The sequence below is a fragment of the Scyliorhinus torazame genome, chromosome 12 (genome assembly GCF_047496885.1).
Source record: "Scyliorhinus torazame isolate Kashiwa2021f chromosome 12, sScyTor2.1, whole genome shotgun sequence".
In the NCBI taxonomy this organism is placed as follows: domain Eukaryota; kingdom Metazoa; phylum Chordata; class Chondrichthyes; order Carcharhiniformes; family Scyliorhinidae; genus Scyliorhinus; species Scyliorhinus torazame.
Genome location: NC_092718.1, coordinates 211284960 through 211312060, shown reverse-complemented (window position 1 = coordinate 211312060; position 27101 = coordinate 211284960). Strand labels below are relative to the sequence as shown.

Below are 27101 nucleotides of genomic sequence, written 5' to 3'. Positions count from 1 at the left end.
CTGGTGTGACCGCTCACGCGCTGCTGCTGGTGTGACCGCTCGCGCGCTGCTGCTGGCGTGACCGCTCGCGCGCTGCTGCTGGCGTGACCGCTTGCGCGCTGCTGCTGGTGTGACCGCTCGCGCGCTGCTGCTGGCGTGACCGCTCGCGCGCTGCTGCTGGCGTGACCGCTCGCGCGCTGCTGCTGGCGTGACCGCTCGCGCGCTGCTGCTGGCGTGACCGCTCGCGCGCTGCTGCTGGCGTGACCGCTCGCGCGCTGCTGCTGGCGTGACCGCTCGCGCGCTGCTGCTGGCGTGACCGCTCGCGCGCTGCTGCTGGCGTGACCGCTCGCGCGCTGCTGCTGGCGTGACCGCTCGCGCGCTGCTGCTGGCGTGACCGCTCGCGCGCTGCTGCTGGCGTGACCGCTCGCGCGCTGCTGCTGGCGTGACCGCTCGCGCGCTGCTGCTGGCGTGACCGCTCGCGCGCTGCTGCTGGCGTGACCGCTCGCGCGCTGCTGCTGGCGTGACCGCTCGCGCGCTGCTGCTGGCGTGACCGCTCGCGCGCTGCTGCTGGCGTGACCGCTCGCGCGCTGCTGCTGGCGTGACCGCTCGCGCGCTGCTGCTGGCGTGACCGCTCGCGCGCTGCTGCTGGCGTGACCGCTCGCGCGCTGCTGCTGGCGTGACCGCTCGCGCGCTGCTGCTGGCGTGACCGCTCGCGCGCTGCTGCTGGCGTGACCGCTCGCGCGCTGCTGCTGGCGTGACCGCTCGCGCGCTGCTGCTGGCGTGACCGCTCGCGCGCTGCTGCTGGCGTGACCGCTCGCGCGCTGCTGCTGGCGTGACCGCTCGCGCGCTGCTGCTGGCGTGACCGCTCGCGCGCTGCTGCTGGCGTGACCGCTCGCGCGCTGCTGCTGGCGTGACCGCTCGCGCGCTGCTGCTGGCGTGACCGCTCGCGCGCTGCTGCTGGCGTGACCGCTCGCGCGCTGCTGCTGGTGTGACCGCTCGCGCGCTGCTGCTGGCGTGACCGCTCGCGCGCTGCTGCTGGCGTGACCGCTCGCGCGCTGCTGCTGGCGTGACCGCTCGCCGCTGCTGCTGGCGTGACCATTGGTGCGCTGCTTCGTACCATTAAAATGCTGCTCTTCAGAACTGAACCCTGTCGAGTCCAGTTACCTTTTTGAGTGCTGTGTAAAGGATCTGGTGGGATTCAGATTTCAAATAGCATGGACAGATTTGCTTATGATCTGTCAATGTTGCAGTTCAGTTGCAAGATCAATTTGGTGGGGGCAAAGGAAATGTAACTGGAGCCTTCCGTTGTAGTCAGTGCAGTATAACTTAATTCTCCTCTCCTGTACAATTACTTTTCCAAAGTTGACTTCTCTAAGCATTGCTATTTTCTAAGGGCATAATTTCAGTAACATGTAGTTTTTCTTTCAATGCATTGTGCTGTGAAGTCCTGGAATGCTGGAGTCAGTCTAGGGAGTTGAGCTGCATCAGTACGCCAAGTTATTGATAATTGACTGTTATTAATAAACATCCCTATTAGGAAGTACTAAAGTCACTGAATCAAACTGTTTTGGTGGTGGTGGTGATCAGCCATGTAACTGGGGCAGATGCGGAAGAATAGGATCCACTGTGCCAGAAGCAAAGGTCAGTGAGTGCTTCTACCTCTTGAAGGTTCAGCTTCCTTTCTCCTGGTGACCGTGTACAGCCACTTTTGTCATGGGTTTTGTGAGCTGTTGATGAATTTGTTGAAATCCGTGGTTTAAGAAAAGAAGTGGAGTCTGGAGAGGGTGTCACTTGAAGGTCAGTCTGGCATTGCTGTGCTCTGCTGTGCAATATTCAATATTTACCACCCCTAGCTGGCTGATTCCCAATACTGATTTAACACCAGCTTTGTTGTGGTAAATAGATGGCAAATTATTTCACAGCATTGTTGAAACTTAGTTTAAATTGTAGTAAACTAGTCGAACTGTGCTTTTACATCAGTCAACAGATTAATTGTTACAGATTAGATTTTGGATAAGCATAACATACTGAATCCTCATTTGTAGTATAATTCAAGTGCTGCTCTACAGCACAGTGAATCAGTAATGTGAGAAAAGTCAGGGGGAAAATAAAAACCGTTTAGCCTATTGAAGCCTAACGTTCTAGTTACCAAACTTCAATTGGGGTTTTGGCTGCATTTTTAAAACGTCTCTTTCTTGCCTCCGATATCCAGCAAAAGCAAGGTCTGGCCTAACCTGCCGATTAGCTGGAATGTGCCATAGGGGTAGCACAATGGTTAGCACAGTTGCTTCACAGCTCCAGGATCCCAGGTTCGATTCCGGGCTTGGGCCACTATGTGCGGAGTCTGCACGTTCTCCCCGTGTGTGCGTGGGTTTCCTCCGGGTGCTCCGGTTTCCTCCCACAGGCCAAAGATGTGCAGGTTAGATGGATTGGCCATGATAAATTGTCCTTCGTGTTCAAAAAGGTTAGGTGGGGTTATTGGGTTACGGGGATAGGGTGGAGGTGTGGGGCTTGAGTAGGGTGCTCTTTCCAAGGGCCGGTGCAGACCCGATAGGCTGAATGGCCTCCTTCTGCACTGTAAATTCTATGATTCTATGAAGCGGCCTTTCTGTAAATTCTATGTTCTAGTTCTTTCTCACATTGCTGTGATCCTTAGAGCTGGAAAATCCACTTGTTCTGTTTTAGTCTGTTGCTTTCATTTTAAAAACTCTCACTTTTTCCACATTGTTCATGTGATTGAACACAGGCTGTGTGCATGGGTAGGGTGCACCCTTCCACTTCTGACTATATGATTTCGTTTCTTTTTTTAATAAACAATTTTAATGAGGTATTTTTGGCATTACAAACAGCAACAGTATAAAAAAAAACAATGTACAAAGAGCAACAAACATAGTGCAATCACCGACTCCCATCCCTCCGACACCCACCTATTTGACCCCCTATTCTTCGCTAGCCTAACCCCCCGCCCTGCTGACAATTCTCCACGAAGAAGTCGATGAATGGTTGCCACCTCCGGGTGAACCCTAACAGCGACCCTCTCAAGGCGAACTTAATCTTCTCTAGGCTGAGAAAGCTAGCCATGTCAGTTAACCAGGTCTCCGACTTCGGGGGCTTCGAGTCCCTCCAAGCTAACTGTATCCGTCTCCGGGCTACCAGGGAAGCAAAGGCCAGAACATCTGCCTCTTTCTCCTCCTGGATTCCCGGATCTTCCGACACCCCGAAAATCGCCACCTCTGGACTCATTGCCACACTTGTTTTCAATACTCTGGACATGACGTCTGCAAACCCCTGCCAATATCCCCTAAGTTTTGAACACGCCCAGAACATGTGGACATGGTTCGCACATTTTACACACCTGTCCTCCACCCCAACAAATCTGCTCATCCGGTGGACCACCTTGAATTGGATCAAGCTGAGCCTGTCACATGTTGCAGTCGCTTTGACACTGCTCAACGCGTCCGCCCATAAGCCATCTCACCCCAAAGCTCCTCCTCCCACTTACGCTTCAGCTCCTCCGTCTGCGTCTCCTCCGCCCCCACCCATCCCCCAGACACGATCCTATCCTGGATCCCCCTTAGTGGCAGGAGTGGGAAGGATGATGCCTGCATGATTTCATTTCTAAACTTTTCTTCTGCCCTGAGCTGTGTTTCGGTGTTGACCGCCCATGTTTTGATGCTATTTCTTGTCATCCCTTGCAAAACTACCAACGCTGGCGATCCCTCGTTACTGAGCTGAGCCCCTGTGAGGTAAAACTGGCCCAGTCTTTTGGGCACACTGTTTATCCAACATCCATGTTAAAAGCTGGAGGAAACAAGACAATTTAAATATAATGTGGAGATGCTGGACTAGTGTGGGCACAGTAAGAAGTCTTACAACACCAGGCGAGCTGCCCTCCGAAAGCTAGTGACTCCAAACAAACCTTTTGGACTTTAACCTGGAATTTAAATATAGGCAGGGCTCTAATATGAAGCCTCATTCTAAACCTTATTGGTGAGTCAATGTATACACCACTGACACATAGCAAATACCTGATTCCATCAGGAAAAAAGGAGACAGTTGAGAAATTATAAGACAGATTCTCCGAGAAGGGAAGGAGCAGGCCTGGAATGTCCTCTTAACAACTGTTGCTATTGGTTGAAACATGTCAGGAAGCAGGCTGGCTGAGTGTTTGCATATGTAAGTTTATGTGTGTGACCTGTTACAGGTAAATTGTCTTTTCTGGTTGAATCGATTACACTCATTCATAGAGTCGTAGAATCTCTGCAGTACAAAAAGAGGCCATTGGGCACATCGAGTCTGCACCAACCCCTTGAAAGACCACCCTACCTCCTGCCCTGTAACTTCACCTTAAGGGGCAATTGATCCATGTCCAATCCACCTAACCTGCACGTCTTTGGACTTGTGGGAGGAAATCGGGGCACCCGGAGGAAACCACGCAGACCACCCAGAGGAAACCACGCAGACCACCCGGAGGAAACCACGCAGACCACAGGGAGAAAGTCCACACAGTCAACCGAATTGAACCGGGGTCCCTGGCTATTCTCAAATGTTTAATCTTTAAATTCGTTTGAAAATTTTTGGCAGCTTTCCACTTTATGACCTGTTTAAATTTTGTAGTTGATACTGCATTATATTTAAATTTTCTTACCTCCAATCCAAACACACAGACCGTTTAATACAATATTAAGTTTCTAATTCGAACAACATATCTGCCATTCCACAAGTTGTACTTTTACATTTCTTTCTCTTTTTCTCGACTGCCTTTTCCTCCAGGTATTTGCTGAAGTTTGTTTCTATATTTAGCTAGTTTGACATTTGTTCTGTGTGGCCATTATTCATGTGTGAACTGTGACAGTGTGTCACTAAGCTTGTTGTGGAGGTTACCAAACTCTGCTCATGTCGTTTGATGGATAAGGAGCATGAAATCTGGGCACTGAGGCAAGTTGTGGCAGCAGTGCTATCATAGTGACTGTGTTCAACTGACTCTATGCAGCTAGCCTATTGGACCTGTAACCTTTTGAGTCTGAATAGTTTCAATTACTGAGTAAGGAAAGAATTATCAGTGGAGCTGACTTACATTTACAATCAAAATAATCTTCTCTTCTTTCGAACATTGGTGTCTTGAATTGTGTGCAATTCACCCTTTATCAAAATTACTCCGCAGAAAGGTATGTCTAAACTCCATCAAAGGAGGGCTTTTATCAGTTTGACCCACTTAGTTACATTCTTGCCTCCCGAGTGAGAAGGTTTGAGGGTTTCCACAGGTCTTGAATACATCCAGATGAACATGTTGGAGAATTGAGGAAGTGGATTACTGTCTTTTCATTTAAGACTTAAACCAATGTCCTGTCTATTAGGTTGCTCGGATAGATGTAAAAGATCCTAGAGTACTTTTTGAAGACGAGCAAGTTCTTCTCCCAAGTGTCCTGGCCAACAGTCAACTTGACTAATGTCACCAAAGGAAGATTAACTAATTCTTCACCTCCATTGTAGTCTTTGGGAGTTGGTATGCAAACCTGCACCACTTTTTACCGATACACAGTCACTCCACTTCAGAAGCAATCGATTGGTTGTGAGGAGCTTCATGATTAACTCTAGCATGTGAGAATGGTTGTGTTCTGCAAATGCAGGTTCATTTTTTTCTGTTGATGCTGCTGGATTTGTGAAAGTGACTTGCAGCACTGAAATTTAGATTAAAAATGAAAAAAACAGCAGGTGTATTTATATTGCACCTTTCAAAACCTCAGGAGATCCTAAGGTACTTTTGAAGAGCAGTCACCATTGTAAAGTAGGAAACACATAGCAAATCTGGCAGAATCTTTGGACCAAATGGATGAATTTAAATATTTTGGGTGTAGGCCCTTGTCAGAAATATTTTAAGGAAGGGTCCACACCAGAAGAATTCACACACCGGTTCTCGCCACAGATTCTGTCTGGATTGCCACGTGTTTCCAATATTTTAAGAATATATGAAATAGGAGCAGGAGGAGTCCATTCGGCCCCTCAAGCCTGCTCTGCCGTTCAGTAGATCATGCTCAGTTCACTTTTCTGTTTGCCCACCATAACCCTAGGCTCTCTTGTCAATATATATATATATTATATATATATTTTAATTTAAAGTACCCAATTCCTTTTTTCCCAATATAGCCTGGCCAATCCACCTATCCTGCACATCTTTGGGTTGTGGGGGTGAAACTCACGCAGACACGGGGAGAATGTGCAAACTCCACATGGACAGTAACCTGGGGCCGGGATCGAACCTGGGTCCTCGGCGCCGTGAGGCAGCAGTGCTAACCACTGTGCCGCCCTTCACTTTACTATGTTAAATTATCCAGTCGCATTAATGACCCTCTGTGAAATGAAATTCCCCTTCCATCTTAAATAGGAGGCCCCTTATTCTGAAACTGAGCCCCTTAGTTCTCAATTCTCCCACGAGGGTGAAAATCCTCTCCGCATCCACCCTGTCAAGTCTCCATAGAACCGTATATATTTCAGTAGGTCACTCCAATGAGTATAGGCCCAACCTTGTGTCATCCCAGAAATCAGCCTCGTGAACCTTCTTTGAATTACTTCTAATGCAAGTGTGCCCCTCCATAAGTAAGGTAACTAAAACAGTACTCCAGGTGTGGTCTCACCAATGTCCTGTACAGTTGTAACAAACCTTCCTACTTTTGTACTCCATTACCCTTGCAATAACGAGCAACATTCGGTTTACAAATCCCTCTGTATTGCAGCATTCTGTAGCCTCTCTTCATTTAAATAATATTCTACTTCTGGGGTTTTAAAATCAGAATCTCTACAGTGCAGAAGGAGGCCATTCGGCCCATTGAGCCTGCATCGACCCTCTGGAAGACCACCCTATCTAGACCCATTCCCCTGTTCAATTTCCGTAACCCCACCTAACCTGTACGCTAAGGGGCAATTTAGCATGGCCAATCCACCTAGCCTGCACGTCTTTGGACTGGAAGGAAACCAGAGCACCCGAAGGAAACCCACGCAGACACGGGGAGAAAGTGCAAACGCCACACAGTTACCCAAGACTGGAATTGAACCCGGGTCGCTAATGTGCTAACCACTGTGACACCGTTTGAGTTATGATATAACCTAATTGGTTAGGTCACATTTCTATTGTGTATAAGTTTGAAAGCCGGCTAGTGCAGAAAGTAGAATTTTTATTTCTGCTTCAGGATAATGGAGATTTGAGTTTATAAAGCTCTCAATGTAGTTTCACTTTTTCCTAGATTGAATGCAATGTAATTGCCTACAGGTCATGGTCTGCAAAACATTTCCTGGCACATCAGAATTATGTTCTCCTATCTTCATTTCTCTTCACCAACAGCATGGTTGAATGACTAATGCCGTGTATAGCAGTTTTCATATTAATCCATACAAACTGTCACAGCAGAAGTATCATCTTGTTTTCAGACATGGCTTTCAGCAAAGAAAGAACAATGCTAGCCAATTTCTATTGAATTGAATTGAACCCATTCACGGGATTTGGAGTTGTGCAATATCGTAACCCCCAGACAGCGATGAAAATGGCTCAATTGGATGCACGATTTGTTCTTTGGCGGGCTCAATTGGTTATTTGAGAGAGCATCTAAATATCTCTATGACTGAATTACACTGATGGGAAACTTCAGAAGATTATGGTGTGAAAATGGAAATGTTGCATTGACTGAATAAGCAATTTTGCATTTGAAATATTTTGGGCAGAGAATGAAAAAGGTTGTGCCTTTGTTAGACACAGCCTTGCATGATAGGCAACTTTGTTCTTGTTACCTGATTTTAAACTGGTTGTGGTTTGTTGTGCTCTGCTTTCCTCAGAAACGTGGAATACCGCTGTAAAGATGTATCGTTTATAAAAAACAAGGCAAAAAAAGAAAGACTTGTATTTACACGCATTCAATGACCATCAGACATCTCAAAGCACTTTACAATCCATAAAGCACTTTTTGAAATGTAATCACTATTGGAATGTGGGAAACCAGGCAACTAATTTAAACTCTCACTAACAACAATGTGATAATCAGATCATCTATTTTTGTGATGCTGGTTGGGGGATATATATTGGCTAGTACACTGAGAATAACTTCCGTACTCTATGAAATACTGTATTGGGATTTTTTTTTTAACCATCCACCCAAGCAGGCACATGGAGCCTCGGTTTTAAACAACTGACCCAAAAGACAGGTAGTGAGTGCTCAGTGCTGCACTGGAGTGTCAGCCTTGATTTTTGATCATTGATAAATTGAGGGTTTTTGTTTTTATGGGGGGGAAATTATGTCCCAATGGACACTTACCATCACGAATCAAACAAGAACAAAGAAATGTACAGCACAGGAACAGACCCTTCGGCCCTCCAAGCCCGTGCCGACCATGCTGCCCGACTAACTACAATCTTCTACACTTCCTGGGTCCGTATCCCTCTATTCCCATCCTATTCATGTATTTGTCAAGATGCCCCTTAAATGTCACTATCGTCCCTGCTTCCACCACCTCCTCCGGTAGCAGGTTCCAGGCACCCACTACCCTCTGCGTGAAAAAACTTACCTCGCACATCTCCTTTAAACCTTGCCCCTCTCACCTTAAACCTATGCCCCCTAGTAATTGACCCCTCTACCCTGGGGAAAAGCCTCTGACTATCCACTCTGTCTATGCCCCTCATAATTTTGTAGACCTCTATCAGGTTGCCCCTCAACCTCCGTCGTTCCAGTGAGAACAAACTGAGTTTATTCAACCGCTCCTCATAGCTAATGCCCTCCATACCAGGCAACATTCTGGTAAATCTCTTCTGCACCCTCTCTAAAGCCTCCACATCCTTCTGGTAGTGTGGAGACCAGAATTGAACACTATCCTCCAAGTGTGGCCTAACTAAGGTTCTATACAGCTGCAACATGACTTGCCAATTCTTATACTCAATGCCCCGGCCAATGAAGGCAAGCATGCCGTATGCCTTCTTGACTACCTTCTCCACCTGTGTTGCCCCTTTCAGTGACCTGTGGACCTGTATTCCTAGATCTCTCTGACTTTCAATACTCTTGAGGGTTCTACCATTCACTATATATTCCCTACCTGCATTAGACCTTCCAAAATGCATTACCTCACATTTGTCCGGATTAAACTCCATCTGCCATCTCTCCGCCCATGTCTCCAAACAATCTAAATCCTGCTGTATCCTCAGACAGACCTCATCGCTATCCGCAATTCCATTAACCTTTGTGTCGTCTGCAAACTTACTAATCAGACCAGTTACATTTTCCTCCAAATCATTTATATATACTACAAACAGCAAAGGTCCAGCACTGATCCCTGCGGAACACCACTGGTCACAGCCCTCCAATTAGAAAAGCATCCTTCCATTGCTACTCTCTGCCTTCTATGACCTAGCCAGTTCTGTATCCACCTTGCCAGCTCGATCCCATGTGACTTCACCTTTTGTACTAGTCTACCATAAGGGACCTTGTCAAAGGCCTTACTGAAGTCCGTACAGACAACATCCACTGCCCTACCTGCATCAATCATCTTTGTGACCTCCTCGAAAAGCTCTATCAAGTTAGTGAGACACGACCTCCCCTTCACAAAACCATGCTGCCTCTCACTAATACGTCCATTTGCTTCTAAATGGGAGTAGATCCTGTCTCGAAGAATTCTCTCCAGTAATTTCCCTACCACTGAAGTAAGGCTCACCAGCCTGTAGTTCCCTGGATTATCCTTGCTACCCTTCTTAAACAGAGGAACAACATTGGCTATTCTCCAGTCCTCCGGGACATCACCTGAAGACAGTGAGGATCCAAAGATTTCTGTCAAGGCCTCAGCAATTTCCTCTCCAGCCTCCTTCAGTATTCTGGGGTATATCCCATCAGGCCTTGGGGACTTATCTACCTTAATATTTTTTAAGATGCCCAACACTTCGTCTTTTTGGATCTCAATGTGACCCAGGCTACCTACACACCCTTCTTCAGACTCAACATCTACCAATTCCTTCTCTTTGCTGAATACTGATGCAAAGTATTCATTTAGTACCTCGCCCATTTCCTCTGGCTCCACACGTAGATTCCCTTGCCTATCCTTCAGTGGGCCAACCCTTTCCCTGGCTGCCCTCTTGCTTTTTATGTACGTGTAAAAAGCCTTGGGATTTTCCTTAACCCTATTTGCCAATGACTTTTCGTGACCCCCTCTTGCCCTCCTGACTCCTTGCTAAGTTCCTTCCTACTTTCCTTATATTCCACACAGGCTTCGTCTGTTCCCAGCCTTTTAGCCCTGACAAATGCCTCCTTTTGCTTTTTGACGAGGCCTACAATATCTCTCGTTATCCAAGGTTCCCGAAAATTGCCGTATTTATCCTTCGTCCTCACAGGAACATGCCGGTCCTGAATTCCTTTCAACTGACACTTGAAAGCCTCCCACTAGCTTTGATGTTGATTTTCCCTCAAACATCCGCCCCCAATCTAGGTTCTTCAGTTCCCACCTAATAATAATTAGCCTTCCCCCAATTTAGCACATTCACCCTAGGACCACTCTTATCCTTGTCCACCAGCACTTTAAAACTTATTGAATTGTGGTCAATATTCCCGAAATGCTCCCCTACTGAAACTTCTACCACCTGGCCGGGCTTATTCCCCAATACCAGGTCCAGTACCGCCCCGTCCCTAGTTGGACAGTCTACATATTGTTTTAAGAATCCCTCCTGGATGCTCCTTACAAACTCTGCCCCATCTAAGCCCCTGGCACTAAGTGAGTCCCAATCAATATTGGGGAAGTTGAAGTCTCCCATCACCACCACCCTGTTGTTTTTACTCTTTTCCAAAATCTGCTACCTATCTGCTCCTCTATCTCCCGCTGGCTGTTGGGAGACCTGTAGTAAACCCCCAACATTGTGACTGCACCCATCTTATTCCTGATCTCTACCCATATTGCCTCACTGCCCTCTGAGGTGTCCTCCCTTGGTACAGCTGTGATATCCTCCCTAGCCAGTAGCCAACTCCGCCACCCCTTTTACATCCTCCTCTATCCCGCCTGAAACATCTAAATCCTGGAACGTTTAGCTGCCAATCCTGCCCTTCCCTCAACCAGGTCTCGGTAATGGCAACAACATCATAGTTCCAAGTACTAATCCAAGCTCTAAGTTCATCTGCCTTACCTGTAATACTGCTTGCATTAAAACATATGCACTTCAGGCCACCAGACCTGCTGTGTTCAGCAACTTCTCCCTGTCTGCTCTGCCTCAGAGCCACACTGTCCCTATTCCCTAGTTCTCCCTCAATGCTCTCACCTTCTGACCTATTGCTCCCGTGCCCACCCCCCTGCCATACTACCCTCCCGTGTGACACTAGCAAACCTCGCGGCCAGGATATTTATGCCTCTCTAGTTTAGATGCAACCCGTCCTTATATAGGTCACACCTGCCCCGGAAGAGCTCCGAGTGGTCCAGATAACGGAAACCCTCCCTCCTACACCAGCTGTTTAGCCACGTGTTTAGCTGCTCTACCTTCCTATTTCTAGCCTCACTGACACGTGGCACAGGGAGTAATCTCTAGGGAGATTATAACCCTAGAGGTCCTGTCTTTTAACTTTCTGCCTAGCTCCCTGAACTCCTGCTGCAGGACCTCATGCCCCTTCCTGCCTATGTTGTTAGTACCAATATGTACAACGACCTCTGCCTGTTTGCCCTCCCCCTTCAGGATGCCCTCTACCCGTTCGGAGACATCCTGGATCCTGGCACCAGGGAGGCAACATACCATCCTGGAGTCTCTTTCACGTCCACAGAAGCGCCTATCTGTGCCCCTGACTATAGAGTCCCTTATTACTATTGCTCTTCTGTGCTTTGACCCTCCCTTCTGAACATCAGAGCCAGCCGTGGTGCCACTGCTCTGGCTGCTGCTGTTTTCCCCTGATAGGCTATCCCCCCCGACAGTATCCAAAGGAGTATACCTGTTCGAGAGGGGGACAACCACAGGGGATTCCTGCACTGACTGCCTGCCCTTTCTGGTGGTCACCCATTTCTCTGCCTGCACCTTGGGTGTGACCACATTTATATAACTGCTATCTATGACGCTTTCCGCCACCTGCATGCTCCTAAGTGCATCCAATTGCTGCTCCAACCGAACCATGCGGTCTGTGAGGAGCTCCAGTTGGGTGCACTTTCTACAGATGAAGCCATCCGAGACGCTGGAAGCCTCCCGGACCTGCCACATCTCACAGTCAGAGCACTGCACTCCTCCAACTGACATTGTGTCAATTAATTAGTAAATTAAAGTTAAAAGTTACAATTTTTAAAAAAAGTTACTGTTAACTATCTGTTTCCTAGCCCTAGATTTCTACTATAAATATGAAAGCTAAATATAGTACTCGCCGATCTCTGGCTTAGATACCCCTCTAAATTATAATTAAGTAATTATGTTTAATTAGTTACCAATGCTTAATTTTTTAAATTTAGTGTGGATTCCCAACCAGCCACTCAGGTCACAGCTTTTCTGTGATGTCACTTCAGTCGCCCCCCCCCCCCCTCCCCCCCCCCCACACACACACAATTTGAAAAGGTAATAAAAGTAAAAATCACTTACTTACCTTCTGAGGGTCTTAGATGTTCTAAGTTTCTCTCAGTGACAGAGACTGCTCCTCCTCCTCCTCCGAACAGCTCCCGAAACTAGGCCACGATCTTTTTAAATCTCTGCTCCGACTCGCAGCTCCCGCGCTTATTAAATCTCTGCTCCGACGCGCAGCTCCCGCGCTTTTTAAATCTCTGCTCCGACATGCAGCTCCCGCGCTTTTTAAATCTCCGCTCCGACTCGCAGCTCCCGCGCTTTTTAAATCTCCGCTCCGACTCGCAGTTCCCGCACTTTTTAAATCTCTGCTCAGACTCGCAGCTCCTGCTCTTTTTAAATCTCCGCTCGGACTCACAGCTCCCGCTCTTTTTAAATCTCTGCTCCGACTCGCAGCTCCCGCGCTTTTTAAATCTCTGCTCCGAATCGCAGCTCCCGCGCTTTTTAAATCTCTGCTCCGACTCGCAGCTCCCGCGCTTTTTAAATCTCCGCTCCGACTCGCAGCTCCTGCGCTTTTTAAATCTCCGCTCCGACTCGCAGCTCCCGCGCTTTTCAAATCAACTAACTTAATGCGAATGGGTAGGTAAAGGTTTTTACCTAGGTGGTCTGATTTTGAGTGCAAATTGTGACACGGGACACAATTCCCCCAATGGGAACAAAGCCCCCTAGCGAGTGTGTTTAGCCGCATGTTTCCCGGCGCTCCCAGTGCCGAGAAACCCATGCCTATTCTACGCACGTTGAATAATGGGCGTGAACAGGGAACTTGCGGCCAAGGTCGCACATAACCCCATTTGGTACAATGGTGAGCTCTGCTCGCTGGACCTCCCCAGTGTGGCGAGGTGGCGTCCCGATCTCCAAGGCCCCCAAAACGATCCCCGACATCTCTTCCCCTGCCCGAGCACAATCTAGGAGGCTCCCTTGCCCTCCCCAACACCTATGCCGAGCAACCCCGGCCCGATCGCGTGCATGCAGAAAATGCCAACTTGGCACCTTAGCAGTGCTACCCTGGCGGTGCCAGGCTGGAACTGCTAGGGTGCCCAACTGGCACGCAGTGCTAGGGCACCACCCTGCCCAAAGGGTTTGCAACTGGGGGCTTCCGATCCCCTTGGAGACTCCCATGAATGCCGTTCTGTCCGGTCCCTCTTTGTGAGGACCAGTGCTGGATGGCGCTCGCCTGAGTTCTCGGTGAGGTGAAGGGGCTGAATCCCAAAGCCTCAGGCACCTCTGGAATCTGCACATTAGTTTGAGGCCTACTGCCTCGCTGTAATATGCAGGTTTGTTAAGTGAACCACATCGCAATGTCTTGCGAGATTGCAGTGAATCTCGCAAGGCGTTGCGAGCCGGGTAGATCCTGGGAGCGGGGCCTCCAGCTTTCTGGCCACCCTGCGCTGCTGTGAGCTGCTTTTTGGGCGCCGCGTGGCCACTGGATCGCGCCTGTGGTTTGAGGCATTCTGCCAGGTTTATTTTTCTAATTGAGCTGCATAGCTTTCTGGCTTCACACAATTTACTTCAGATTGCTTTGCTGAAAACAAGACAGTTCAATTGGCAGCCCTGTAGAAGGATTCCTGTTCCAAACTCAACAACATGAACGATAATCCATGTGATAATTGCAGTACAGCAAGGACACAACTCTATTGAATCTGTTATACCAAACTATGGGGGTGCTTGTAGCAGATGCTGGAGCTAGACCATCGAATATTGGTGTTAAATTTTGTTTGATAAACTCCTGTGAAGTGCTTAGAAATGTTTGAATGCGTTAAAGAGCTATTTGAATGCAAATTCATGTTATTCAAATCTGGAAAATACAGTACTAATTCTCCTCGTGTTCATTAGTGTATTAACAGAAAGAGAAGAAAAAAAACTGAGTTCATAATCAACACTTGTCCATTAAAAAGAGTTGGCTAAGTAAAAACATAGTGATGTCCAGTGAGATTATTAGATCAGTGAATTAATTTGAGTGATAACCTGCAGCCATAGTGTACACCATGTAGGTTCATGCATAGTTTCTCGAACGCAAAGAATTGAGGCTGATATTTTCATTTCCGTCAACATCCTTGGGGTGATCATTAACCAGGAACTAGACTGGACTAGCCATATAAATACTGTGGCTACAAGAATAGGTCGGAGGCTAGGAAAAATGCAGCGAGTGACTCTCCTTCTGACTCCCCAAAGCCTGTTCACCATCTACAAGGCACAAGAGTGTGATGGAATACTCTCCACTTGCCTGGATGAGTGCAGCTCCAACAATCTCCAGGAAAAAGCAGCCCGCTTGATTGGCACCCCATCCACAAACATTCACTGCCTTCACCACTGATGCACAGTACCATTAGTGTGTACCATTCACAGCAGTGTTTTTCAAACTATTTTTCCCGGCACCCACTTTTACCTACTGACCGTTCTCTGGGAACCCACGGCAGCCGACCGCCACGGTCCAGATTGGCGGACGTCCGCGGCCCACCATTTACGCTTACCTTTAATGTGACAGGTGAGCCAGCTTGGTCCTCACAATCTCACTTGTTTTGTCACTCAGTGTTACATTTCAGCTGACGATTTAAGTTCTTGCTGTGTCCTTTGAAAAGTGACCCAGGGCCGGGATTCGAACCCGGGTCTTCAGCGCTGCAGTGCCAGTGCCAACCACTGTGCCACATGCTGCCCTGAGGCACCAGTGCTAACCACTGTGCCACTCTGCATGCACCTCTGGCCCTCTCTTCCTTATTACAAAATAATCCATCTTCAGCTCTTCACCCAGTCCTGTTACTTGCTAGTTGGCAGCTACAAAATGGGGGATCTCTCCTCTGCGATTTCGCGCCCAAAGCACAGATGTACGGGCGCATGCCATCAGTATATGTGCTGGGCACGTGACCTGCTCTCCACCTCTGCTTCAGGTGGGAAGACGCCAGCGTTTGCAGTTAGTTAAAAGCTGGTCGCGGCCATCATCCTGAAAAGTCAGTCGAGGCCGTTTGGCGCTTTTTCCGCGATCGGTGATGCCGTGATCGATTGTTCTGCGACCCTGCCGACACCCATCCGCGGGATCACGACCCTGAGTTTGAAAAACCCTGATCTACAAGATGCCATGCAGGAACTCACCAAGGCCCTGTGGGCAGCACCTTCCAAACCCCCAATCTCTACCATCTGGAAGGGAAAGGGCAACAGGCCCATGGGAACACCACCTGGAGGTTGCCCTACACGCATTCTGACTTGGAAATATGTCACTGTTCCTTCACTGTCGTTGGTTCAAAATCCTGGAACTCCATCCCTAACAGCGTAGTGGGTGTACCTACACCACATTTATTTGTAGCTGTTCAAGAAGGCAGCTCACCACCACCTTTCTTCTCAAGGGCAGTTACTGATGGGCAATAATTGCTGGCCTAACGCATGGCGCTCATATCTCGTGAAATAACTTATATTAAAGGTTAATTGGCTTTTATGTCAGGGAGGAGAGATTTACCTACTTTATGTAAAAGTGCGTTAGTTTGACCAGTAATAAAATAACTTTTTGTTAATTTCTTTGCACAACTAAAATTGGAAGGCGTTGAGCAGAAATTAAGCACATAGCTGCAGAAGGAAGAAAAAAGTGCCCAGACCCGTCTTTCACAGCAGCATTCTGAGAGTTGCGGTTAATCGCCACCTTCTCGTGGCTGATGAAGTGTACAGAAAACTGAAGAATAAGTGACTATAAACAATGTGAAAATGGGTGGAGCAGAGAAGGGGGATGAGCAGGTTTTTCAGCCTTAAAAATAACTTTTCTGTACAAGTGCTACAATGCGTCAAACATCCATATTAAATTCTGCAACCTGTTGATGTTGGTTCTGCGAATTTCTGGACTAAGAATCTGGATTTTTGTTTTGACGTTGTGGTATTGCTGCGCTCAAAGATCATGTCCTTTCTTCCGTCAATTAGTTCCATGTTTAAATACTGCCAATAGCTCAGGAGTGAGATTGCTGGCATGTTTTTGCATACGTTAAGTGAGATCCTGTTACACACCATTAATTAATGCTGTCTGGTTGGATCTAAGCTGTATGCATCTCAGTGAAGAAAACAAGAAATAGATCAATGTCTGCATCTTGGAACGCTACCGTTGCTACCTTTCTCAGATGTTGATCTGCAACTTTACATTTAATCTCCCATCTGCACTTGTAAATTGCCTTGTTTATCTTTCCTTAGAAACCAGATTGGGAAGTAGCCGTGAAATGCATAAACAAGAAAAATCTGTCAAAATCACAAATCCTGCTTGGGAAAGAAATCAAAATATTAAAGGTACAGTGTTTCTTTTCAATTAGCACCAGGTGAAATAAAAAGTGAGAAATTTGTCTGTTTGGGTTTCAGCCACTGAAAATGGCTCTTGTTTGGCCATCCCATTGGACTGTTACAATTCGGTTACTGACTCAAAAAGTCTTCATCAGACTCTCAGGTCTGACACTGGATTCAAATTGGTTGAGTAATGATGAACCAGTTGGTATGATGTACATTCTAAATATGTCAGTGATATTTATTGATTTATTTTATTCACATTTTGGGTTGGTCAGTTTCCTCATTTGGGCAATACCGGCACACTGAAATTGGATTTGATTTAAAGCTGATCTGGTTTACACCTGCACAGGCCAGGTTTTGTTTTTCTCTTTCAGTTCCCTTCTTGTATTGTTTTTTTTAATAAAACATTTTATTGAATTATCAAACATAAATGGTAATATACATATAGCCAAAAGTTAACACACAATACAACTTCCATAAACAGCCAAATACTAACCACCCCACCCTCTAATGTGTCCAAGTCCTTAAAGCAATAAATGAACGGGCAACATCTCTGGTAGAACTTTCCCCACCAAGCCTACAATGGTATACTTGACTTAGGCCAGATGCAAGACCGATATCAAGTCTTCCATCCAAGCCGATGTCTTGGGTGGAGAGGGGGGGGATCTCCTGTTGAGCAATATATGCCTCCTGGCTATTAAGGAGACAAAGGCGAGAAGATCCGCCCTCACTCCCGAGTAGAAAGACGGGGAGTCCAAAACCCCATATTGCAACCAGCCGGCACGGTTATGAGGCTGTCTGCAAAATCTTGGATATTGTGTCAAAAAAGGATGCCCCGTATCCAGCAAGCTGAGGACAAGACCAAAACGCATGCCTCCTTGCTTTGTTTATATGATGCATCCCATTTCAAAGGGTAATCCTGTAGATCTAAAGTAGTCTTTGTTGCTTTCCAAAATACATATAAAATTACCTGTAATAAGCATGGTAATAAATAGAACATTCATTGCACTGAAAATATGGGGGTTTAATTTGTGCAGCTGCAGGCTTGTGTTTTTGCTCTTTGTCACTGCCATTGAGTGGGTATTGCTTTGTTGCAGTATTGATACCCAAACTCTTTATTGGGAACTAGAAATTTTGAGGTTAAATTATTTATTCAAATGAAACGCAACAGAAGTCGATGCAGAAGCTGCTCATCTTTGATCAATTCAGTTTGGTAATCCTTATGATGTAGGAAGTTAGTTTGATCAAATTCCTGTAATTCCATAGGCATCATCACCTCTTGTTGCACTCCAGGTAAAGCGTTTACAAAGCTGAAGTTAATGGGCATTGAAGAGTAAACATTTTTAAAGTTCAACTGTTTTCACTGCAGTTGTAATATGCCAACTTCCCAGGCTCCCTACTTCAAACAATGAATTCTTGTTTTTTAAAATAGTTTTTCATGCATTATTTTTAACTTGCTGCAGCATAACATCGATGGAATGTACATGCCATTAATCCAGTTGTATTTCTTAGCCTGACTTTGCTGATGTTCTTAATGAAAGTGATTTGCTATGTTGGCGTCTTGACTGAATTCTGAGCTCTTTTATTGCCTTCTTTCTGAAGTAGTGGGATGCAGCACCAGAAACACACACCTCTGATTATTGTCAAATTAATGTGTTGTGCACCTCTGGTGTTAAAGTTTTAGTGAATGGTTTATTCACAGATGCTTGGGATGTAGCTGCTAGAAGCAGGTATTACCTTTTTTTAATACATATCTCCAATAGTGTCTGATAGACTGATGAAGAAATTCATTCCCTTTGAGAAAAATGATTACAATAATAGAAGAGCTCAGCATTTTTTTGGTAGGACTTCGTGTTTTTCTCTATGCATTATTTCATTTACACATTCTGTGCTTTTGATTTCAGGAGCTTCAACATGAGAACATCGTAGCACTTTATGATGTTCAGGTAAGATACTTAATATTACTCTGGCTTGTTTTTGTCAATTAATGTAATAAGTAACCTTTCAAAGATAATTTATTACAGCTATCATTTCCATGCAAAGCTAGCAAATAAAATATGAATTAGTTATTTTATGTGGACCTAAGAGTGGTTGCATCTGCCTCTGGGATGTGGGTTAATTTAATTTTACTGCTTGAAGTTATGATTTAATGAAAGATGATACGGACAGGGGAGAGAGGCAAACTGAGCTCCTTTATTTTTCTTGCTGTCTGTCCATGGCAGCGGTGTGGTTCCCCCAAACCTTCTTGTTGTGGGGTAAATTTTACAATGACTAGCAACAAACTCTCTTTAGGGTTAAATCGGAAGTATTGTTTATTGATACATTATAACCCGCGGATGGTCGTCTCAACTACATACATACACATGGAAGCAGACAAGAAGGAGATGGGAAAGAAAAGTGTTTTACAACTAGGAATGACTTGAAACAAAAAAAAGCCAAGGGTTCTTTCATATACGAGTTAAAGTTCAGGCTGGTTTAGCTAGCTGAAAGCAAGGGTTGCCAAATTCCTTTCAAGTTGGTGATGACATAGCAGGATAAAGTTGGTGTACAAAGACTTGATGCACTACAGGCGATGGCAGGAATCTTTCAGAGAATTGGGCTTCAAGAGGATTTAGACATGAGGCAGACTTTGTTGTCAGCCTGGAGTCTTGCTTTGATGTTGACAGGCGGGATGTTAACACAGCCTACTGCGCTGGGAGTCCATGAATGTAGCATTGGAACTTGTCAAAGGACAGAGGAGCTTAGTTCATATCGTATTGTCCATTGATGAGACAGTTTCAGGATAATGATAAATTTCCATGTCTCTGGCCAAAATTCATAGTTTACCTTCAGTAGAATGTGGCTATTCACGCACCCTTGGGTAGAACCAGTTTTGATGGTCCTGTCTTTGTTATAAGTCCAGGCTGTGGAGACAGGCTATCTGTTGCTCCATTGTTGCATTATTGTAATTGGTCCACACAATGATAGGTGTGAGATTCTACATGGATGAGGGTTGAGCTTTGTCCTGCAATCAGTTTCCAACCTGACCTGTAGCAGCCATGATTTTGATCCAGCAAAGCCAATGAAAAAAATAAATAAATTTAGAGTACCCAATTCATTTTTTTCCAATTAAGGGGCAATTTAGCGTGGCCAATCCACCTAACCCTGCACATCTTTGAGTTGTGGGGCGAAACCCACGCACACACGGAGAGAATGTGGAAACTCCACACGGGCAGTGACCCATGGCCGGGATCGAACCCGGGTCCTCAGCGCTGGGAGGCAGCAGTGCTAACCACTGCACACCAAGCCGTCCTAAAGCCAGTTTTAAATAAGTAGAAAGTAGCATTTGATTTAAACAGTTTCATGATCTGTGTTGAAATTGAAAATCGCTTATTGTCACAAGTAGACTTCAAATGAAGTTACCGTGAAAAGCCTCTAGTCGCCATATTCCAGCGCCTGTTCGGGGAGGCTGGTACGGGAATTGAACCCACGCTGCTGGCCTGCTTTACAGGCCAGCTATTTAGCCCACTGTGCTAAACCAGCCCCTTCATATCTTAAGGACATGATGGAAGAAAAACATTTTGTATTCCAAGTTTTTTTTCATGGAATGTTTTTCTTTCAAATACAAAACCGCGATTAACAATGTGTACCGTTCACATGATTCATTGTGTCAGTGTTTTGTCCCCAGAATATGGGAGTCATGGTAGTATCAAATGCAAAAGATTTGCATGTGATTTCTTAGTCTAATTATATTTTGACAACTGAATATTAACTGAATTTGCCTCCCATTTATCCTGGTTATAAAACATTGCCTGTACTTGTGCATTTTTTGTAAACTGTACTAAACATCTATTTTTGGATGTACTCCAAATTATTTGCTGAAGAAATAACACCATGTGAACAACACATCCCATTATTAATGAGCCAATTGCCAGCAATTGTGGTGAGGAAAGTGAGAATCCATTAATTGCTTATGCCTTGGGTTGCACTGCTAGAGCATTGCGTTTGGACAGTGTCACTCCCTTAACCTCCTTCTGAGTTTCATGAATTTTGCCTATTAAATTCACCACATGAAATTGTCTGCAATTAAGAGTAAGTACATTTTTAATGATGTGATGATTGCTGATCAATCACCCTGTCGATCAACCTCTCTGGCCCAGAAAGTCAGCAATTAAGAGTGCAGTCTTCAAGTAGTGAATTGTTGTTGGCAACCTTTTTTTTTAAAGAATCTGTTCATTTTCTCTCTTTTAGCCAATCTTTCCTTCTCTCTATTTCTCTCTCTGAACGTGATTTGACATTGGAATCACCTTTTTAATTCGCTTACCTCCTCTGTTCCTCCGCTGTTTATTTTTTAATCCTTAAATCTCATTAGTTAAGGAGATACACTTTAGGCTCTGTCATTCACCCAGTTCGTCACATCATTACCTTTTCGCACTTTCAGGACAAAGTATTTTTTTCCTAGGTACAACACTTGGTGCTGTGTCCCAATAATTATGTGCTTTAACTGTAGCCTCTTAAAAAAAGCATTTGCTACTGCATCAGCAAGACATTTTATGCACTAGGCATAATGAGTCAAGTGGCAGGCAGTTTATGATATGTACTATGTTTGCTAATACTATCTAGAGCGACTAGTGTCAGAAATGTTTGCACAGTTGCCTGTGGCATATTACCTTATTTTTACAAGGCAACGCAACATTAATTTAATCTGGCGAGATCCCTATATATCGCAACCACACCCATGTGAGCAATCCTATACAGCAAAAACACTCCTGGTTGGGCTGCTGCTCTTGCAACATTTTAAAATTTATTTGATCAAGGAAAATGGAATATAATTAGAAGTTGGGCAGATGTGGTCTAGATAGCAAATAGATCAGCATTATTTGGATTTGTTTATTGTCACGTGTACCAAGGCACAGTGAAAAGTATGTTTCTGCGAGCAGCTCAACAGATCATTAAGTACATGAAAAGAAAATAATAGAAAATACATAATAGGGCAACACAAGGTACACAGAGACCTGCCATGGGGTACAGGTCTCTGGCACAGAGTCTGTCCCTGTTGCTCAGAAGGGAAAGGGGGAGAGGAGTAGAGCATTAGTCATTGGAGACTCCATAGTTAGGGGGATAGACAGGAGATTCTGTGGGAACGAGAGAGACTCGCGGTTGGTGTGTTGCCTCCCAGGTGCCAGGGTGCGTGATGTCTCGGATCGTGTTTTCGGGATCCTTAAGGGGGAGGAGGAGCAGCCCCAAGTCGTGGTCCACATGGGTACCAATGACATAGGTAGGAAAAGGGATAGGGATGTAAGGCAGGAATTCAGGGAGCTAGGGTGGAAACTTAGATCTAGGACAAACAGAGTTATTATCTCTGGGTTGTTACCCGTGCCACGTGATAGCAAAACGAGGAATAGAGAGAGAGAGAGGAGTTGAACACGTGGCTACAGGGATGGTGCAGGAGGGAGGGTTTCAGATTTCTGGATCATTGGGGCTCATTCTGGGGTCGGTGGGACCTCTACAAACAGGATGGTCGACACCTGGACCAGAGGGGTACCAATATCCTGGGGGGGGGAAATTTGCTAATGCTCTTCGGGAGGGTTTAAACTAGTTCATCAGGGGCTTGGGAACCTGAATTGTAGCTCCAGTATACAGGAGGTTGAGAGTAGTGAGGTCATGAGTAAGGTTTCAAAGTTGCAGGAGTGTACCGGCAGGCAGGAAGGTGGTTTAAAGTGTGTCTTCTTCAATGCCAGGAGCATCCAGAATAAGTTGGGTGAACTTGCGGCATGGGTTGGTACCTGGGACTTCGATGTTGTGGCCATTTCGGAGACATGGATAGAGCAGGGACAGGAATGGTTGTTGCAGGTGCCGGGGTTTAGATATTTCAGTAAGCTCAGGAAAGGTGGTAAAAGAGGGGGAAGGGTGGCATTGTTAGTCAAGGACAGTATTACGGTGGCAGAAAGGACGTTTGATGAGGACTCGTCGACTGAGATAGTATGGGCTGAGGTTAGAAATAGGAAAGGAAAGGTCACCCTGTTAGGAGTTTTCTATAGGCCTCCGAAAGTTCCAGAGATGTAGAGGAAAGGATTGCAAAGATGATTCTGGATAGGAGCGAAAGCAACAGGGTAGTTGTTATGGGGGACTTTAACTTTCCAAATATTGACTGGAAATGCTATAGTTCGAGTACTTTAGATGGGTCTGTTTTTGTCCAATGTGTGCAGGAGGGTTCCCTGACACAGTATGTAGGGAGGCCAACGAGAGGTGAGGCCATATTGGATTTGGTACTGGGTAATGAACCAGGGCAGGTGTTAGATTTGGAGGTAGGTGAGCACTTTGGTGATAGTGACCACAATTCGATTACGTTTACTTTAGTGATGGAAAGGGATAGGTATGTACCGCAGGGCAAGAGTTATATCTGGGGGAAAGGCAATTGTGATGCAATGAGGCAAGACTTAGGATGCATCGGATGGAGAGGAAAACTGCAGGAGATGGGCACAATGGAAATGTGGAGCTTGTTCAAGGAACAGCTACTGCGTGTCCTTGATATGTATGTACCTGTCAGGCAGGGAGGAAGTGGTCGAGCAAGGGAACTGTGGTTTACTAAAGCAGTCGAAACACTTGTCAAGAGGAAGAAGGAGGCTTATGTAAAGATGAGACATGAAGGTTCAGTTAGGGCGCTCAAGAGTTACAAGTTAGCTAGGAAGGACTTAAAGAGAGAGCTAAGAAGAGCCAGGAGGGGACATGAGAAGTCTTTGGCAGGTAGGATCAAGGATAACCCTAAAGCTTTCTATAGATATGTCGGGAATAAACGAATGACTAGGGTAAGAGTAGGGCCAGTCAAGGACAGTCGTGGGAAGTTGTGCACGGAGTCCGAGGAGATAGGAGAGGTGCTAAATGAATATTTTTTGTCAGTATTCACACAGGAAAAAGATAGTGTTGTCGAGGAGAATACTGAGATTCAGGCTACTAGACCAGAAGGGCTTGAGGTTCATAAGGAGGAGGTGTTAGTAATTCTGGAAAGTGTGAAAATAGATAAGTTCCCTGAGCCGGATGGGATTTATCCTAGGATTCTCTGGGAAGCTAGGGAGGAGATTGCTGAGCCTTTGGCTTTGATCTTTAAGTCATCTTTGTCTACAGGAATAGTGCCAGAAGACTGGAGGATAGCAAATGTTGTCCCCTTGTTCAAGAAGGGGAGTAGAGACAACCCAGGTAACTATAGACCAGTGAGCCGTACTTCTGTTGTGGGCAAAATCTTGGAAAGGTTTATAAGAGATAGGATGTATAATCATCTGGAAAGAAATAATTTGATTAGAGATAGTCAACACGGTTTTGTGAAGGGTCAAACCTTATTGAGTTCTTTGAGAAGGTGACCAAACAGGTGGATGAGGGTAAAGCAGTTGATGTGATGTATATGGATTTCAGTAAAGCGTTTGAGAAGGTTCCCCATGGTAGGCTACTGCAGAAAATACGGAGGCATGGGATGCAGGGTGATTTAGCAGTTTGGATCAGAAATTGGCTAGCTGGAAGAAGTCAAAGGGTGGTGGTTGATGGAAAATGTTCAGACTGGAGTCCAGTTACTAGTGGTGTACCACAAGGATCTGTTTTGGGGCCACTGCTGTTTGTCATTTTTATAAATGACCTGAAGGAGGGCGTAGAAGGATGGGTGAGTAAATTTGCAGATGACACTAAAGTCGGTGGAATTGTGGACAGTGCGGAAGGATGTTACAAGTTACAGAGGGACATAGATAAGCTGCAGCGCTGTGCTGAGAGGTGGCAAATGGAGTTTAATGCAGAAAAGTGTGAGGTGATTCATTTTGGAAGGAATAACAGGAAGACAGAGTACTGGGCTAATGGTAAGATTCTTGGCAGTGTGGATGAGCAGAGAGATCTCAGTGTCCATGTACATAGATCCCTGAAAGTTGCCACCCAGGTTGAGAAGGTTGTTAAGAAGGCGTACGGTGTGTTAGCTTTTATTGGTAGCGGGATTGAGTTTCGGAGCCATTAGGTCATGTTGCAGCTGTACAAAACTCTGGTGCGGCCGCATTTGGAGTATTTTGTACAATTCTGGTCGCCGCATTATAGGAAGGATGTGGAAACATTGGAAAGGGTGCAGAGGATATTTACCAGACTGTTGCCTGGTATGGAGGGAAGATCTCATGAGGAAAGGCTGAGGGACTTGAGGCTGTTTTCATTAGAGAGAAGAAGGTTAAGAGGTGACTTAATTGAGGCATACAAGATGATCAGAGGATTGGATAGGGTGGACAGTGAGAACCTTTTTCCTCGGATGGTGATGTCTAGCACGAGGGGACTTAGCTTTAAATTGAGGGGAGATAAATATAAGACAGATGTCAGAGGTAGGTTCTTTACTCAGAGAGTAGTAAGGGCGTGGAATGCCCTGCCTGCACCAGTAGTAGACTCGCCAACACTAAGGGCATTCAAATGGTCATTGGATAGACATATGGACGATAAGGGAATAGTGTAGATGGGCTTTAGAGTGGTTTCTCAGGTCGGCGCAACTTCGAGGGCCGAAGGGCCTGTACTGCGCTGTAATGTTCTATGTTCTACACAACACTGGCATCGGGCGAAACATACAGGGGTGTAGTGTTAATGAGGTGAGTCCACAAGAGGGTCGTTTAAGAGTCTGGTAACAGGAGGGATTTGTTTATAGAAGGAAGCTTCCCGCTGGAGGAGAAGTTTGTATCGTCGGGGGGAAATGAATTTCGATATCTGCAGGTGCGGGATTTTATGCGGCAGCAGGTACCAACCCTCCCACTCCTGCCGCTAAGGGGGATTCAGGATAGGGTGGTTTCTAGAGGATGGATAGGAGAGGGGAGTGTCTCGGACATATATAAAGCGCTTACGGGATCGGAGGAGACGCAGACCGAGGAGCTGAAGCAAAAGTGGGAGGAGGGCCTTTGGGCGGGTGCGCTGAGTAGGCTCAACGTAACCGCAACATGTGCCAGGCTCAGCCTGATCCAATTTAAGGTCATTCATCAGCCTCGCATGGCAGTGGCCCAGATGAGCAGATTCTTTGTGGTGGAAGACAGGTGTGCGAAGTGGGAGGGGGGCGGTGGGCAGCAGCGAACCATGTCCACGTGTTCTGGACATGTCCAAGGCTGAGGGGATTTTGGCAGGGGTTTGCCGTCATGTCCAAGGTGTTAAATACGAGGGTGGCAATGAGTCCAGCGGTGGCGATTTTCAGGGTGTCACAGGATCCGGGAATCGAGGAGGAGAAAGAGACTGATGTTCTGGCCTTTGCCTCCTTGGTAACCCGGAGGCGGATATTACTAGCATGGAGGGTCGAAGCCCCCAAAATCGGAGACCTGGCTATTGGACATGGCTGGCTTCCTCTGCCTGGAGAAAATTAAGTTCGCCATGAGAGGGTCTCTGTTCACCCGGAGGTGGCAACCATTCGTCGACTTCTTCGCAGAGAATTAATCGTCAGCAGAAGGGGGGGGGGGGGGGGGGGGAAGAGGGTGAGGCTAGCGTAGATTATGGGGGTAAGTCATGGTGGGACCTGTGGGAGAGGGAAGTGGTATTTGCACTATGTTGATATTTTCCTTGTCATATACACTGTTTGTTTTGTTGCTGTTACGATGCCAAAAAAAATACCTCCATAAAATGTTTATTTTTTAAAAAGTCTGATGACAGCGAGGAAGAAGCTGTTTTTGAGTCTGTTCGTGCGTGTTCTCAGACTTTTGTATCTCCTGCCTGATTGAAGAAGTTCGAAGAATGAGTAAGCCGGGACTAGCTTCTGATATAATATCATCAGGATTGTTGGACATCCTTTATTTTGGCGTGTTTTTAGTATGAAAATCATGATTTCACTATTTTTAAATCGTGAAATTACACATTAAAGTAATAGTGAAAAGATTGTGAGTTTATAACTTTTTTTGTATGCGCTGATTATACAGAGAGACCTGATTTGAATTGCCTCTATTAGTGTGTGAGGAAATAGATTCTAAGAAACCGTAGAGCGATTCTGAACATTGTTCACTAGTATTGTTTAATGCTGTTTGATATACTTTTTAAATCCAATGGTGAAAGATAGTTGCCATGTTTATGTATACATTTTGGTTGTGTGAATTTGCCCACTCCTTGATGCCAAGAATTGCAGTTTCCCACTGGGTTGCTGGATGAAGTTTTTCGCAGCAGAGTGCTGCATCTGACGACAGACAGAGATGTTTACAAATGGACCAGAAGAGTACCTGCTGTTGAGCAGCTAATACAAGGTATAAAATTGGCTGCGGAGGAGTCTCTCCTTGACAGCAGGCACAAGTAGTCAGGATGTGAAGGGAATTAAGTAAAACCTAATTGTATAAACCTTTCCCCTTTTCTTTGATAGCTGGAAATAAAATTT

The 27101-nt window shown here is 45.9% G+C and overlaps 1 protein-coding gene across 4 annotated transcripts in view; it reads left to right on the top strand.

The window, feature by feature from the left end:
• Window positions 1–27101, top strand: part of ulk2 (unc-51 like autophagy activating kinase 2) — a 130129-nt gene that overhangs the window by 5334 nt on the left and 97694 nt on the right. For all 4 annotated transcript variants that reach the window (XM_072469864.1, XM_072469865.1, XM_072469867.1 and 1 more), the window contains exons 2-3: window positions 16688–16780; window positions 18679–18720. In XM_072469864.1, the coding sequence (XP_072325965.1) occupies window positions 16688–16780; window positions 18679–18720 (135 nt within the window). The remainder of the gene's footprint in view (window positions 1–16687; window positions 16781–18678; window positions 18721–27101) is intronic.